The 16,555-nt window shown below is 43.4% G+C and overlaps 1 protein-coding gene across 1 annotated transcript in view; it reads right to left on the reverse strand.

The window, feature by feature from the left end:
• Positions 1–6,183, reverse strand: part of Kiaa2012 (KIAA2012 ortholog) — a 97,974-nt gene extending 91,791 nt beyond the window's left edge. The window contains exons 1-2 of the mRNA XM_048345740.1: positions 6,100–6,183; positions 4,662–4,943 (exon numbers count right to left, since the gene is read on the reverse strand). Coding sequence (XP_048201697.1) covers positions 4,662–4,943; positions 6,100–6,183 — 366 coding nt within the window. The remainder of the gene's footprint in view (positions 1–4,661; positions 4,944–6,099) is intronic.
• Positions 6,184–16,555: the final 10,372 nt, after the last annotated feature.

Consider the following 16,555-nt stretch of genomic DNA (forward strand, 5'->3'; position numbering starts at 1 on the left):
ACTTTGTGGGACAGACATTAGATAATATGCTGGGTGCCAGTGGCTCACACCTGTAGTCCTAGATATTCAGGTGACTGAGATCTGAAAATCACAGTTCAAAGCCAGCCTAGGCAGAAAAGTCCACAAGCCTCTTACTTCCAATTAACTAGCAAAAAGCTAGAAGTGGAGCTGTGGCTCACGTGGTCGAGTGTCATCCTTGAGTGGAAAAGCTAAGGGGCAGTGCCCAGGCCCTGAGTTCATGCCCCAGTATGGGAACAAACAAAACAAAACACCAGGTAACGTTTTTACTTCTTAGGGACCCAACCAAACAAATAGCATGATTGGCAAAGTTAGCTTCCATCCTCCAGATGTTTTGCTAAAAGAATAAAAGGTAATTTACTATCCTTCCTCCTTTTTTGTATTTCCTACTTGATGATGAGTCTGTTATGCTTAAGTAGAAAAAAATGAATGATTTGCATAGGTATTTCTCACACTATTTTCTTACTTGATGGATAAGCTGAACATTCCTTCATGGGTTAGACACTGGCTCAACATAACGAATGATTAAATGCTGTGCGTATTAGGATGCAGGGAGAAACTAGACAATATGGAACCAACATGGAGCCATTCAGTAGGACAAGGCTGACAGCACTTTTAAATGCAACTACATTTATAAGGGAATTTGGTTGAATTCTGCTACAATTGTCTAAGCTGTCTGTCTTTCAGTGAGATCGAGAAATGATATGCCCTGTGAATTTAATTTTAAGACAGATAATTTTAATATAGAGGCATTGCCATGATTTGCATGTGTCCTGTAAAATTTCGCATGTTGGACAAGTTTGGTAAAAACCCATTAAAATGCCATGTAACCACTAAGTATAGTCATGGACTAGACTGTTGATATTATTTTAGAAGATGAGTCTTTGTGAGGTAATTAGAATTAGATGAGGATGACATTAGTGATGTAATAAGAAGAGGAAGGAAGAACTAAGCCTGCTCACTTGCTCTGTCTTTCTACCTATATTGTCTGCCATGTTATAACGCAGCAAGAAGACCCTCAGCAGATGTGGAGCAGATGCCAATACTATGCCTGGGAGCCAAGCAGCCTCTAGAACCTCTGCTTTCTGTATACTACGCTATCTATTATATTCAGCTACAGCAATGGAAATTAGACTAAGACAGTCATTTGAATATTTTCAAAATTGACTCTAAGTATTGTCCCCTCAGAGTTATATGATGTAAACCTTTATATTTTTCCATACAAAAAGCATTTTGATAATTTAATAATATATATAATCAAAATGCTTCAAAAAAGATGAACATTTGAAAACTATTACTAGCCTTACAATATTCTAAAAATGTAAGAGTATATTTGTAGGAATATACCAAAACAATTTGAAAATTGCTTAATATTTACGATGACTTGAAAGACATTATGGAATTCTGCTATGTTAAAAGAGTATGACTGATGATCATTTAAAAAAATCACAAATTATAATTATCTAGGCTTTATAGCTATTTTATTTCGAAGTATGGAGAAGCTGAATAAATAAGAGGCCTCAAGTGTTGTAGGGAGTACAGCTGAGTCGATCTTGACTAGAGAAACATGGTAGGAAATGTTGGGGGGAGTAGAGCTGACTCCATCTTGATTATTAGGTCAATCTGACCCCCAAATTCTGCTTCTGTAAATGGCTTGCTTAACTTGTTTGTTGCTTGCTCTACCCGCTGTGTCAACCCCTATATCTGTACTACGCTTATAAACCCCAACTTGAGGACTGCTCAGGGTCACAATGTTAGCTCCCGAGTCTGCACTGTGTCCCTGGCCCATCAGCCCGCTTTTTATTGTCACAGTTCAGCTCCCAAGTCTGTTCTGTGTCCCTGGTCAGTCAGTTTGCTTTATACTTCCCCAATAAACCCATCTTTTTGCTTGAGACTGTTTCTGAGTGGTAGAGTCTTGGAGGGATGGGGAATCTCCTTCCTCAAACCCCCTAACACAATAATAGTTTTAACCTTAGGAAGGTTGAACAAAATTTCCTCTGTTTAAATACAACAACCAAACAAACAAAGCAGCAAGCAAGGAACATATTTCTATGTATCTAGACATCTGAGAACTCTGACATGGAATCTCTTAGTTTAACTTTGCTCCTTAGGAAGTGAAGCCATGGGAAAAGGTACAGAATAGGAAGGCATAAATTCCAGAGAAATAACTACATTGTGTCACCAGACTAATACATAGAACTGGAGATTCTGGAAGATGCTTTAGGCACGGAATTATACTTCCTTAGAACAATCTAGATTCTCCCAGGTCTGAGTTATGTAGGTTTTGTGATCTTCATTTGGGCTCTTTTATTTAGAATATAGGTTTGTTTTTTCTTTTTTTTTTTTTTTTTGCTAGTCCTGGCCCTCGAACTTTGGGCACTGTTCCTGGCTTCCTTTTGCTCAAGGCTAGCACTCTGCTACTTGACCCACAACGCCATTTCTGGCCATTTTCTATATATGTGGTGCTGAGAAATCGAACCTAGCCCTTCATGTGTACGAGGCAAGCACTCTTGCCACTAGGCCATATTCCCAGCCCCTTCTTTTTACGTTTGACCTAGCTTATTTGGACAAAGAAATACTGACCCTGAGAAAGATATTGTGGTTATTGGTAGGCTGAATTTGTATCACAGTTTGCTAAGCAAGTACTCTAACACTGGTGGTGATATAGAGTTTGATAGTGTCAGGTTTGAATCCTGGCTCTCATTTACAAGGCTTCTGCCTTGGGCAAGTTACGTAACTCTGAACTTTAACTTCTTCTTCCATGAAAGTAGGCCAATATGTTGGGTCATGCCTATAATCCTAGCACTCAGCACACTGATACAGTAAGATCACAAGTTTGAGGCCAGACAAGGCTACAGCATGAGGTCCTATCTCAAAAAAACAAACCTCCAAATAAACAATCAAACGAAGGAGGGTGCTATGGAAAATCATATCTCATAAGGCCATTGCAAGGAGTAAACAGAACAACAGCCATAAAGTCACAGCAAACGTTTGATAACCATTTTCAAAAATTTATGATTTCAAGACAAAGAATAATTGGGCATTTGATCAAGGTCCCCTCTGCTATGAAAGAGGGGAAGCAGGTTGAGGAGTCTTTTCTCTTGGAAGTTTTGTCCAGGGTGGAGATGGATGATAGACTGTCCAATAATGATAATGACAGATATTCTAAGAAACATTGAAAACATCATGCATGACCAAATTACTCATTCCACAAACATTTAAGGCAACAGTTTCAACATATTCCCTTCCCTAGAGATGGGGGTTGGCTGATGGTCAAAGAGATGAACAATCAATGCATAACAGAATGGAATGTTTACAAAGGATGAATCCATGAGGTACATCTGCCTAGGAGAGGAGATGCCTTTAGTAAGGAGATGATTTTTGTTGTTGTTGGTGGTGGGCATGGGGCTTGAACTCTGGGCCTGGGCCCTGTCCCTGAGATCTTTTGCTCAAGGCTAGTGCTCTACCACTTTGAGCTGTGTTTTCTGGTGGTTAATTGGAGATAAGAGTCTCAGGAGACTTTCTTACCCCAACTGGCTTCAAACTGTGATCCTCAAATCTCAGCCTCCTGAGTAGCTAGGATTACAGGTGTGAGCCACTAGCAGGAGATGATATTTGAGTTGTATTTTAAAGGAGTCAGTTAGCTGTAGACGTATGTGTCAAAGTGTGGTCATAAAAGGGGGCTGTTGAGATGAGCTAGTCAGTCACATTGGTGGTTGAGGCAGTAATAAGAACAAGTGGCAGATGTGGCTAGACATGGGAGAGAAGGCCAGTGTATGAAGGGTCAGGTGTCAGAATCTAATGCTTCTATTGATCGGCAGAAACTATATAAACTTTGGAGTTACCCACTTTCTCTAACCTAGAATTCCATGAAGTGGCATGTGTAGGTTTATAAAGCAGGGGCCATGTGTACAAAGAACATCCGGGGGGGGGGGGGGGCGGGGGTTATTATGCTTGTGGCGAGGAGACAGAATGCAAGGTTCCGATGAAGTGTCTGCTGACCTGAATCTGTCTGAATGCTGAAAGGGACTTGTGTTACTATAATGGAAAGTAACTAAAAGAGGTAACTGTTCTGCTACTATAACTAGAAATACAAAACGCTGGCACCAGAGCACTTTATGCGTTCAGAGTCCTTTTCCATGTATTATCTATGTAAGCCTCATGATGATAGCGGGTGGAAGGTCTGCCTAAGTGTATAATTCCATCCTAGAAATGAAGGAATGGGGAACTGAGGTTGTCATTCCTTTTTCATTTCCTTCCTTCCTTCTTCCCTCCCTCCCTCTCTCTCTCTCTCTCTCTCTCTCTCTCTCTCTCTCTCTCTCTCTCTTTCTTTCTTTCTTTCTTGTCATTCATGGGGCTTGAACTCAGGGTATGGGTGCTGTCCTTAAGCTCTTTTTGCTTGGGGCTAGTGCTCTACCACTTTGAGCCATAGCACCACTTCCAGTTTTCTGGTGGTTAATTGGAGATAAGAGTCTCATGGACTTTCCTGCCTGGGCTGGCTTTGAACCATGATCCTCAGATCTCAGCCTCCTGAGTAGCTAGGATTATAGGCATGAGCCTAACAGTTCATACCTTATTTAGGAAAGAGAAACTGAGACTAGATTTACAGGTATGCAATCTCTTCTCCAAACTGCTCTGCCTACCTGTTTCCGTCCATATGCCAAGATGGCTTTTTTGAGGTCTTGAAGTGTGTGCAGTTCAGGATCCAGCCTCTTTCTGTGACTTTTGGGGCGGTAGGGTCCTCTTCTCTCTTGGGACGGCCATGATGACATAGCTAAGCCTTCTGAATAGAGGATGAGAGCCCCCTTCCTGGTGCTGAATGTCTTTGGAAGAAAGAGGTTCCAGCAGTGCTGGTCAGCACTGCCATCATCCTGAGGTTTGCTGACCAGGATGTAGTCTTCTGGGGATTTCCAGTTCAAGTAATCCTGCAGTGAGAAGAAGCTGCCTCAATCTGTACCTTCTATAGCAAATACTCCTATGCAAAGTGCTTCATCTTAGTTTTCAGTTCCTGATGTTTCTCTGAAGTGTTTGTATGGAATTGTGGAACATAATTATTCTTCTCCCCACATCTCAAGATTAATTAGAACCTAGGCAATCATCCTGTTTTATTCCATACAACGTTCAGGAGAACTATTCATGTCTGGAGGCTTAATAGGGTGGAGTACGGGTTACAAGCCAGTTAAAGTTTCCTGGTATGCAAGTAGTCAGAATTATCAAGGGCAGCAGATAACTTTGAAATCAGACCTCTACTCATTGGGAGTTTAACTTGGAGAAAATCATCTAAACCCACCACTTCTTTATCCAGAAGAATTCCTATACATTCCAGATGCTATGTAACATTACTTAATTTGGTTCTTTAGGAGCCTATAAAGTGGTATTATATCTCAGTAAGTAAATGCCATTGGCCATAGTGATCCTTTGAAATTTTATGTCTTTTTAGCATGGTTAAAGGTCAAATATCAGGACAATCTTCCTTGACAATGGAAATCTCTGTTTGACCCACATTTGCAAAGCATCTTAAGTAGATTTCTTATCCCTAGCAGGATTCAAGACATAAGATTCCAGGGCAATAAGGAAATTTTGCCACCTCTTTAAAATCCGCCCCCCACCCTTTGGCTTATATGAATCCTGTGGGTTGAGTTCCAGAAAGTTCAAGGAAGCCACTGAAATAGCCTGAGTACACACAGCATTTCAGCTGCAGAGCCTGATTTCTAAAACCCAAACCACCTTTTGCTTGCCTGGAACCCTAGTGGGAATTCTGGTTTGAAACCAAACAGTCTAAATTCCAAACAATTTGGATTTTCCTTTAGTCTCAAGTAAAGGAGCTTATAAGTCAGGGTGCAAGGGAAAGGAAAATGGCCCAATGATTATCTTGGGGTGTCAGACAAACTATATCACTTTCTTGAGTTGCATGACGGTAGGAAGATCTACTAGTGATGCCCACCATCTTACCACCTTACTGCCAACACACACCAGACCACCCCCATTTCACTCCCAAGTAGAAAGACAGAGCTTTTCCTCCTTGCCCACCCCCTTTCTAAGTGTGCCTCTTTTTTTTTTTTTTTAAGCTGTAAGACTCACCTCTGGTTCAAAATAGACTTCCAACTTCTGTTTGCTCTGGACCAATTTCCCATGGCCTCGGCTCAGGAGAGAGAGGTTCAACATGTTTTTCCTCTACTACTGCCTCTCAAGAGCAGTTCATCTTGGTTTTGAAGGCTCAAAAACGGCTCACACCTCAAGATTTCTGAAGCTCAGCAGCAAGCTGAGGGAAACCACAAACACTGGGCCTTTTATGACATAGATTTTTTTCCCCTTCTTACAGCAGCTTCTTAGTAACAACCAGCCACACAGTGTAGACAGTGTGCATCTTTGTGGAGTGAAAAAACAAACTCCATGCCCAGACGCCTCAAGTCCTGGATTGTCTACTCTGTGGACACCCGCCTCTCCCTCTCCTCCCTGCCGAAGCCCTTGTTGTCCCTTGGTCCTGGTTGCTCTGTTACCAGTTGTGTGCATCTACCGATCTGGGCCCCAGTGGGTCCTCCTCATTGTGAGCAGAGGTTGTTTCCCGGTTGCTATGGCAGCACAGGGAAATGTCCCTCAACCCAGCGGAGGCAAGGCAGAGACAGCTGGGGGCAGTGTTCCTTCACTGGCTGGGGTGGCCATGGGGAATATGCACCAGATAGTAAAAGGACCAGGCTCAGATCGCAAGTCTTGGTAGCAGGGGTGGAGGTGTTTCTCTCCCTTTCTTTTCATTCTCTGTATACTCATCTTGTTTGTCTCCTGATGTGAGTCTGTCAACTAGAGGTTCCTGGATTGGAGAGGTTGTCTAGAGCACCAATGCCACCTGTGATGTTTTCCTTGGCTGCATCCTGCAACCTCTGAACTGGACATGAAGGCTCTCTGTGGGAGTGACAGCTTCATCAGATTGAGTAGGAAATACCAGGAAACTCTAGTTTCCTTCAAATGGTTCTCAGTTGAGCAGCTCTCATCTTCTCAGAGTGTTGGCAGAGGGAAGGCGGTGGGTCAGAGGCAAGAGGACTGAAAATCTCGATGGGGGTGCATTTTGTCATCATGACTGGAGACCGCTGTTGGCCCTCAGCAAGCAAGAGCCTAGGATGCGAAATAGTTTGCAATGTGTCTGTTTTATGTAATGGATTGTCCACTGGGATGCCAGTACCATCTTATTTGAGAAATACTGCCATGACCAGGGCTGTTTGCTTTTCTTTGATGCTGACGTCATGAATACAATACAAGGGGGACCAGGACCAGGGAACAAAAAGACTCCTTTGCTGTTGATCTAGAACCCTGCCTTGGCCTGAGAAAGCAAAGTGCTCTGCCATCTCAGCCTATGGGAGTATCCCCTGCTGGCCAGTATTGAGAAGTGCAGCAGGCTACTAGCTTGCGTTGTGGCTCCCCTCTTGGTGCCTTTCCCTTGAGCAGGCTTGAACACTCATGTGAGGAAGAACTAGAGCTCAGGCTGTGAAGCGGGCTTGCTATGGGGAATTAAGACAGTGAATGCAAAGGCTCAAAACTGAATTTAGTCAAACTGACAACGAGCTAACATCTCACACCGACTAGGAATGCTATAAAATGAAGAAGAGCTGGGAATATGGCCTAGTGGTAGAGTACTTGCCTCACATACATGAAACCCTGGGTTCAATTCTTCAGTACCACATATATAGAAAAAAACCAGAAGTGGTAGAGCGCTAGTGGTAGAGCACTAGCCGTGAGCAAAAGGAAGCCAAGGACAGTGCTCAGGCTCTGAGTTCAAGTCTGAGGACTGGCAAAAGAAGAAGAAGGAGGAAAAGGAGGAGGAGGAGGAAGAGGAGAAGGAGGAGGAGGAGGAGGAAGAGAGTAACAAGTATTTGGTGAAGTATTTTGGTATGGAGATATTGGAGCCTTTGTGTATTGTCACTGGGAATATAAAATGATAGAGGATTGTAGAAAATTGTATGGCAGTTCCTAGGAAAATTAAACATAGCATTAACATATGGGTATGTAGGCTAAAGAAGTTTTGAGTCTCAGAGTTTTTATTTATTTATTTTATATTTAGTCAGTCCTGGGGCTTGAATTCAGGGCCTGAGCACTGTGTCCCTGAGTTTCTTTTTGCTCAAGGCTAGCATTCTACCACTTGAGCCACAGCACTACTTCCGGTTTTTTCTGTTTATGTGATGCTGAGGAATCAAACCCAGCACTTCATGCATGCTAGACAAGCACTCTACCACTGAGCCACATTCCCAGCTCGAGTCTCAGAAATTTTTGTAAACAGTCTAGAGCAGCACTGTTGTCAAGAGTCAAATGTGAGCTGGGTATCGGTAGCTCATAATCGGTAGCTATAATCCTAACTACTTGAAAGGCTGAGGTGTCAGGATCATAATTTGAAGCTAGCATAGGCAGGAGACTCTTATTTTCAATTAGGCACCAACCCCTCACCCCACACCAACAAAACCCAAAAACTGAAACCAAAAGTGGAGATATGGCTCAAGTGCTAGAGGGCTAGCTTTGAGTAGAAAAGCTCAGCAACAGCACCCAGACCCTGAGTTCAATCCTTAGACCAGCATACACACACGCACGCACACGCACACACACACACACACACACATACACACACAGAGTCCAAAATGTCAGAGTGCCTTGTGTCCACTGAAAAATGAGTGATTGAACAAAACAATGTGTCTACTTGAAATATTTCACAGCCCTAAGCAGAAAGGAAATTCAAACACATGCTACTTTATTTATTGGCCTTAGAAATCTTATGCTAAATGAAATAAGGATACACACACACAAAAAAAACCCAAACCACTGGGGGCTGGGAATGTGGTTTAGTGGTAGAGTGCTTGCCTTGCATACCTGAAGCCCTAGGTTGGATTCCTCAGCACCACATAAACAGAAAATGCCAGAAATGGCACTGTGGCTCAAGTGGTAGAGTGCTAGCCTTGAGCAAAAGCCAGGGACAGTACTCAGTCGCTGAGTCCAAGCCCCAGGACTGACAAAAAAACAAGAACAAAAACAAAATAAAAAACATTTTGTGATTCCACTTATGTGAAGTACCTTAGAGTTGTCAAATTCATGGAGAAGGGGATGCAAAGTGAGGATTTAGTAGGTACGCAATGTCCATTTGGGAAGATGGAATGTTCTGGAGATGTCCTTGCAACAATGCCAAAGAATTATAAACTTGAAATGACCAAAATGCTAAATTTTACATTATACGTATTTTATCACAATTTAACTTTTTCCAAATATATAGCCAGAAATCCGAAATGCTGATGTTAACACTACATAATCCTACCAGTCAGCCTTGTGGTGAAGTGACTCCTCAGAGCAGTGAGACAACAATCTGCTAAACCAGAGTTCTGCAGAGTCTCAGGCTACTGTTTCTTCTCCCTTCCCTTTCATCACTCCTTCAAAATACAAAAAGAACTCTGCAAGCTGGGCACTGGGGGCTCACGCTTGTAATCCTAGCTACTCAGGAGGCTGAGATCTGAGGATCGTGGGTCAAAGCCAGCCCGGGCAGAAAAATCTGTGAGACTCTTAGTTCCAATTAACCACCTAAAGGCTGAAAGTGGCTCAAGTAGTCGTGCTAGCCTTGTGCACAAAAGCTCAGGGACAGTGCACAAGCCTTGAGTCCAACCCCCAGGACACGTTTCCTTCCCCTCCCCGCCCCCCCCCCCCCCCAAAAAAAAGGACTCTTCAGCTGGGTGCAGGTGGCTCACACCTGTAATCTTAGCTACTCAAGAGGCTGGGATCTGAGGATCGAAATTTGAAGCCAGCTTGGGCAGGAAAGTTCACAAGATTCTTATCTCTATGCACCAAAAGGCCAGAAGTGGAGCTGTAGTTCAAATGGTAGGGCACTAGTCTTGAGCAGAGAAGCTCAGGGACAGCATTTAGGCACTGAGTTCAAGCCCCAGGACAAGTACTAAAAAAAAAGAAGACTTCACAAAAATGTTCTGCTTATCATATCTGAGACACAATTCTGAGTGGAGGAAAGTAGGTACTATGGGAAGGGAGGTCGGGGGATGGGTGGGGTGAAAGGCCACAGAGACAATGGACATTCTGGGTGGATGGGATAGAGCCATTGTTTGCTGGGGAAATGTGAGAAGATGGCAAGGAGGGATTAAAGAAAACATTGCAGGAGATGGGATAGCATAGTTTAGGTCCCAGGGGAAGCGGAGACTTCTTGATGTGACCCAAGCCAGGAGTCATCTGGGCAAGGTGAGATTAGAGCGAGAGAGACAGGACAGTTGGCCAAGCCTATATGAGGCTGCGAGGACCCTGGCTTTTATTCTTTGGATAGTTTTATCAAGAGGGAAATGATATGATTCCATCTAAGTTGTTGAGTAAGAAAACCGGAGAAACTCATAGAAGATGAATGGAAGGAGAATGCTTATCTCATGAACCTCTGGGTGAACTTTCAGGATGTGCGGCTCCGCCTTCCCTTGGGTTTGCATGAATTTGTTAACTAGGTCGGGAATAATCACTGACCACTGAGTGAGACCTAGGAAGTGAGAGTCTGTGCCAGCTGCAAGGATATGGCAATCATACCACTAAGGAAATGCCAGTGCAGGAAAAGAGAGGAAAGGGGCCCACGGGGGACAAGGGTGGAGTAATAGAAAGGGATCTGCACGAGACCCCTATCGTTAGCTGGGGGATGATTTCAAGTTTCTCCCAGAGAAGTTCTTTTCTCTGAGTTTACAAAGGGTGGTCAAGTTCACCAGGTTGAACTGAGTCTAGGTTGAGCGAGTGTCTCATTTGGGAAAAGACTCCCCACCCCCCACCCCAGGTGTCCATGTAGCCCTGCCAAGGCAGGAGCCAGGCCACCAAACCTCTTTGAGGTTGTAATCTGTGAGCAGCCGGACCACAGCCCAAAGCAGGCCTCTTCTAAAACATGGTGTTTACATCCATGCTGTTTAATATGGACAATGAACAGATCCACAGATCAATTAATAGACATTTAAAAGCATTTACTCAGTCCCCACAACAGTTTATAGAAAGTGCATTTAGAAAGCAATCGAGGTTATTGCTATTCTAAAGTGCTTGGGGATCCCAGATGAAAGGCCCTTGTAACTGGAAAGTATTTATAACTCAAGAAGAAACCCTTCACACCCATGTTCTACCGCACCTACACCGTCCCCAGCATGCCCGGCCTGTCAGCCCATGCAGCGTGCCTGTTTAAATTACACTGTAAATTCTATAGGGTGGAGACCTTGTTTTTATGGTTTGTAAAGCATCGTGAATAACCATAGCACTCTGTAAATAAATAGGAACCACATGAAACGAAGAAAATAGATGCTCGTCCATGGTCCTATCTCCAGTGCATTCAGGAATGTGTCCTTTGTTCCAAGTGTGTGTGGGTGAATGGATGCCACTCCGGAGAAAGGCCCTAGGACACAGTGTCGGGATTTTCATTTCTTCTTTTTAAAGAAGTGTGATGACGTATACAGCTGAGGGAAGCTGGGAGGAGGGCACAGTAGAGGGGGCCCGACAGCTGCAATGAACGTTGATGAAAGCAAACTAAGCAACTCAAGGGCAGTGGGGGAGGGAAGAAATGAGAGAAAAAGAAGGAACAGATTACAGATTAAAGAAAAGGAAAGAAATGTACCTATCACCTGACCTGGAAGGAATTGCTTTATTGTTAATATTCATAGAGTTCATAAGCATTGTAGACTAAAATGATGGTGTCCATCATTGGGAAGGTTAAAAAAATGACGGAAGCAAAGGGGGGTAGTTTGGGAGGAGGGGAGATGGGAGAAAAATGAAGAAGGGGGTAACAAGTATGACAATAAATGTATTCACTACCTTAAGTATGTAACTGTAACCCCTCTGTACATCATCTTGACAATAAAAAAAAGTGTGATGAGTCAGATGCTAGTGGCTTATGCCTATAATCCTAGCTACTCAGGAAGCTGAGATCTGAGGATCATGGTTCAAAGCCAGCCTGGGCAGGAAAATCTGTGAGACTCATCTCCAATTAACCAGCAAAAAGCTGGAAGTAGGAGTGAGGTTCAAGTAACAGTGTGCAAGCTTTGAGTGAAAGAGTCAAGTAAGAGCATACAATCTTGAGTTCAAGCCCCAAGATGAGTACACACACACAAAGAAGTGTGCTGCATTTTCTAGTACTTCTGTTTAGGAGAAGAACCATTGGTATTGCCCTGACTTCCGGAATCAATGCAGAGAGATTTACACAAAGCCACACAGCACACCAGAGGGGACATGGGACCTCATCCAAATTTTGGTCTAAAGTCCATCCTGCTTGGAATAGTGGTAACTACTCATAAGAATCTCCCTTGTGGAGTGTGCTAGATGTCTAACTTTGTTCAGATGACTGCAGAACCTGGAAAAGCTGTTGTTGCTATTGATGCATAACATACTGCTATTATTGGCCTTTTTATTTTTATTTTATTTTATTTTATTTTTGCCAGTCCTGGGCCTTGGACTCAGGGCCTGAGCACTGTCCCTGGCTTCTTCCCGCTCAAGGCTAGCACTCTGCCACTTGAGCCACAGCGCCGCTTCTGGCCGTTTTCTGTATATGTGGTGCTGGGGAATCAAACCTAGGGCCTCGTGTATCCGAGGCAGGCACTCTTGCCACTAGGCTATATCCCCAGCCCTATTATTGGCCTTTTTATATAAATATAAATAGATACATATACATTATATATATAATTTGAATTTTTGGAAACTTTAGCTGTGCTGTCAACTTTGGAAAAAGTATCCCAGTTTACCATGTTGAATTGGCATTGTACAGAAATCAATAGCCATATTGGTCTAGAAACGTTAAACTTATTTTTTTTCCATTTGTACGTGGATAAATGCACTGTACTAAATAGTTAAGGTCTTATCTATATGGGTATGATTACAGAAATGAATAAAGTATTCTCTAAATAATGGGGAAAAAAAGACTCTCCATTGTCGGGGGAGGTGAAGAGGGAGGGAAAGTGGAAAAAAATGAGGGAGGAGGGGCTGGGAATATGGCCTAGTGGTAGAGTGCTTGCCTCGTATACATGAAGCCCTGGGTTCGATTCCTCAGCACTACATATATGGAAAGAGCCAGAAGTGGCGCTGTGGCTCAAGTGGCAGAGTGCTAGCCTTGAGTAAAAAGAAGCCAGGGACAGTGCTCAGGCCCCTAGTTCAGTCCCCAGGACTGGCAAAAAAAAATTTTTTTTAAATGAGGGAGGGGGTAACAAGTTTGACAAGAAATGTACTCACTTCCTTACGTATGCAACTGTAACGGCTCTGTACATCACCTTGACAATAAAACTAAATTGAATTAAAACAGTAATTTCCATCAAAAAGCAAAAACAAAATAATCTCCATTGTGGTAAGCTTGCAGCTGTCAGGAAACAAGGCTGCCATGGTTTATGCCTTATAGCCATAAAGTGCTGGGCACGCACAAGGCTTCTCATCTGCCAGCCAGGACTCCCAACCATGATTGCAAAGTTGTGCGGGATAAACAATTCTCAGTGTCTTAACCTCTTGTACCTAGGGCAAGTGTAGTGAGGCTGGAAGAGTCAGACACAGTGCTGTCTTAGAAACATCCAAGGCAAGTTGTATGAGGGAGTTCAAATGAGTTTTAAAAATATGGACTGCATGAGGCTGGGGATATGGCCTAGTGGCAAGAGTGCTTATCTCATATACATGAAGCCCTGGGTTCAATTCCCCAGCCCACATACATATAGAAAATGGCCAAAAGGGCTGGGGATATGGCCTAGTGGCAAGAGTACCTGCCTCATATACATGAGGCCCTGGGTTTGATTCCCCAGCACCACATATACAGAAAACGGCCAGAAGTGGCACTGTGGCTCAAGTGGCAGAGTGCTAGCCTTGAGCAAAAAGGAAGCCAGGGACAGTGCTCAGGCCCTGAGTCTAAGGCCCAGGACTGGCCAAAAAAAAAAAAAAAGAAAAAAGAAAATGGCCAAAAGTGGTGCTGTGGCTCAAGTGGCAGAGTGCTAGCCTTGAGCAAAAAGAAGCCAGGGACAGTGTTCAGGCCCTGAATCCAAGGCCCAGGACTGAAGAAAAAAAAAAAAAGGACTGTGTATATGACAAGCATTGCTGTATCATGAAGCTCTTTTTTACTGTGTATCTTTTAAGTAGTTGTACAAAGGGGTTTAAATCCACAAGCCAGATTATGAGTACCATACATCTTGATCAATGTCACCCCTTCAATTGTTGTTTTCCATCTTTCTCCATCCTGACCTTCAAGTTATGCGGTTCCGTTTTTATTTACATAATACAAAAATATGCTTACACTTCCTCCCTCCATTCATGTGTGCCCCCATTTTCTTTCCAACAAATTATGTTTTAGTGACCTGGTATTTTGTCCTGGCATTTATTTTGTTTGATGGGTTGTTAGTTGTTATACCATTAGAGTTACACCATTGGACTCCTCCCTTGAGTATACCATCCTTTAGTCAATTTGTTTGTGTATATGTATATATACCCCTGTTTGTACTGTCATGTATGTTTGTAGTTTAGATCTAATTTCCATATATGAGAAAAAAATATGTGCCATTTGTCTCTCTGAGGCATCATGTAGCTCTTAGCATTTACTGCTTTTTATTCTTCCAGCTAGACTAAAAGTCTTTGAGTGGTACAGATTTTATCTTACTTTCCTTAACACTCTCCATAGCACTTCTGGCTTATAGTAGCTGCTGAATGAATATTGGTTGCTTTCCCTTTAAAAGGGATGTGTCATTATCTTTGAGCCAGTATGGAAGGTACATGAAAGAAGGGAATGAGGTCAAAGTCTGTTTTAGTAGCTAGTAGTTTGCCTATCCATAGGACAAAGCTTAGACCCCCTAGGTTACACAGGCCAACCCATCTAGGACTTGATAAACAAAGGCTGGTAGGGCAGCAGCAAACTCAGTGTGGGATATACAAGCTTCCCAACTTGTTGGGAGAAGCACAGACTTGCTAAGGATGAGCATGCGGCTTGTTCAGAGGCTACGGTTAATTTGTCCTGTGGCTCAGGCCAGATGTGACAGAAGAAAAGGCAATAAAGAGTACTCTAGAATCATAGCAAGGGAGAAAGTATTGGCCTAGGCTCCCTGCTTTCTTTCTTGGCTTAGGTATAAATCATGGCCTCATGGCCTGGCTAGTTGGGGAGGGGGACACTGGAGAGCCATTTATTTGAGATCTTTTGAAGGATTTGCTTTGGGAGTCTAAAATATTTGGCTATGCCTTTGCTCCAGGCTTTATTTTATTAGTGGAGCACTCACAGTAATTGCAAGCTTTTAAATTTATGGTGGAGAGATAGTATGTTTGTAGACAAAATAAAAATCACACATTCTTGGTTCTTTCATGACCTGGGGAAAATTAATCATTGTTAGGCCAGTGGTTCAGTCATGGGGGCAAAAGTGACATACTTTGATGGGAGCCACTTGGAGGGGAGGGACAAGAGCAGGTATGAGTTTGGTTCTAAAGAGAGACTCTCAGAATAGATGTCACCCACTGAGACCATATGGATTCTTAGCATTTAGAACCATTGGATGGCTCATACCTGTAATCCCAGCCACTTAGGAGACTGAGATCTGAGGATCTTGGCTTGAAGCTAGCTCAAGCAAGAAAGTCCATGACACTCAGATCTCCATTAACCAGCAAAAAGCTGGAAGTGGAGCTATGGCTTAAGTGGTAGAATGCTAAGCCCCAGTACTCTGTCTGTCTGTCTCTGTTTCTCTCTCTCTCTCTCTCTCTCTCTCTCTCTCTCTCTCTCTCTCACACACACACACACACACACACACACACACACACACATCTAAGGGACAGTGCCCAGGCCCTGAGTTTGAGCCTCAATACCAGTATTAAAAAAAAGAGAAGAAGAAAAAAATAACTGTTGAATATTACAGTGGGAAGAGGGTTTTTTTTTTCTGTTATTGGTTTAATCACAGTTAAGCTTTTCTTTTAATTTTCATTAACTATTGTTACAATGATGTTGATTTAATTAATGTCACAGGCATACACCAACATACCCAGGTACTGGTGGGGATGGAGAAGGGGGTCTCCATAGCTTTTTACTTGAGTTACCTTGAACCACAATCCTGCTGATCTCTGTCTCCCAGGTAGCTGGGATTACAGACATAAGCCACTGGACTTGGCCTGCATTAGTGAGATTTTGATGTTCAAATGGAATCCCCACCCTTGGTCCTAGGAGAGTTGGAGCTGACAGTCTGAGGTAGAGTAGCACTGGGTAGCCGGGGTGCTTGGATCATTGCTCCTCTTAGGGTCTACACGCTACTAGAGTTCACCTGATGAACCAGGGAGCCCCTAGCCTGCAGGATACCTTGTTGCCTAGCATTCAACTAGTATGATTTCCTGGGGACAGCTGGGCATCAGGTCCTGCTGTGAATGGAGCTGATTTACAAGTCAACCTGCAGAGACTGGCTAACCAGGCTAGGTGGGGATGGGCCCCGGGGTGATGTCTGAGTAGGGATTGGTGGAAAGGGGAGAGGAAGAGGGGGAATTCGAGGGGGCATGCATCCCCTGGGAGGAAGGTCAGTAGGCCTGTTCACAGTGGCTTTGTTGTTCCCTTATTTTCCCACAGAGT

This window comes from Perognathus longimembris, chromosome 4 (genome assembly GCF_023159225.1).
Source record: "Perognathus longimembris pacificus isolate PPM17 chromosome 4, ASM2315922v1, whole genome shotgun sequence".
Taxonomy (NCBI): Eukaryota; Metazoa; Chordata; class Mammalia; order Rodentia; family Heteromyidae; genus Perognathus; species Perognathus longimembris.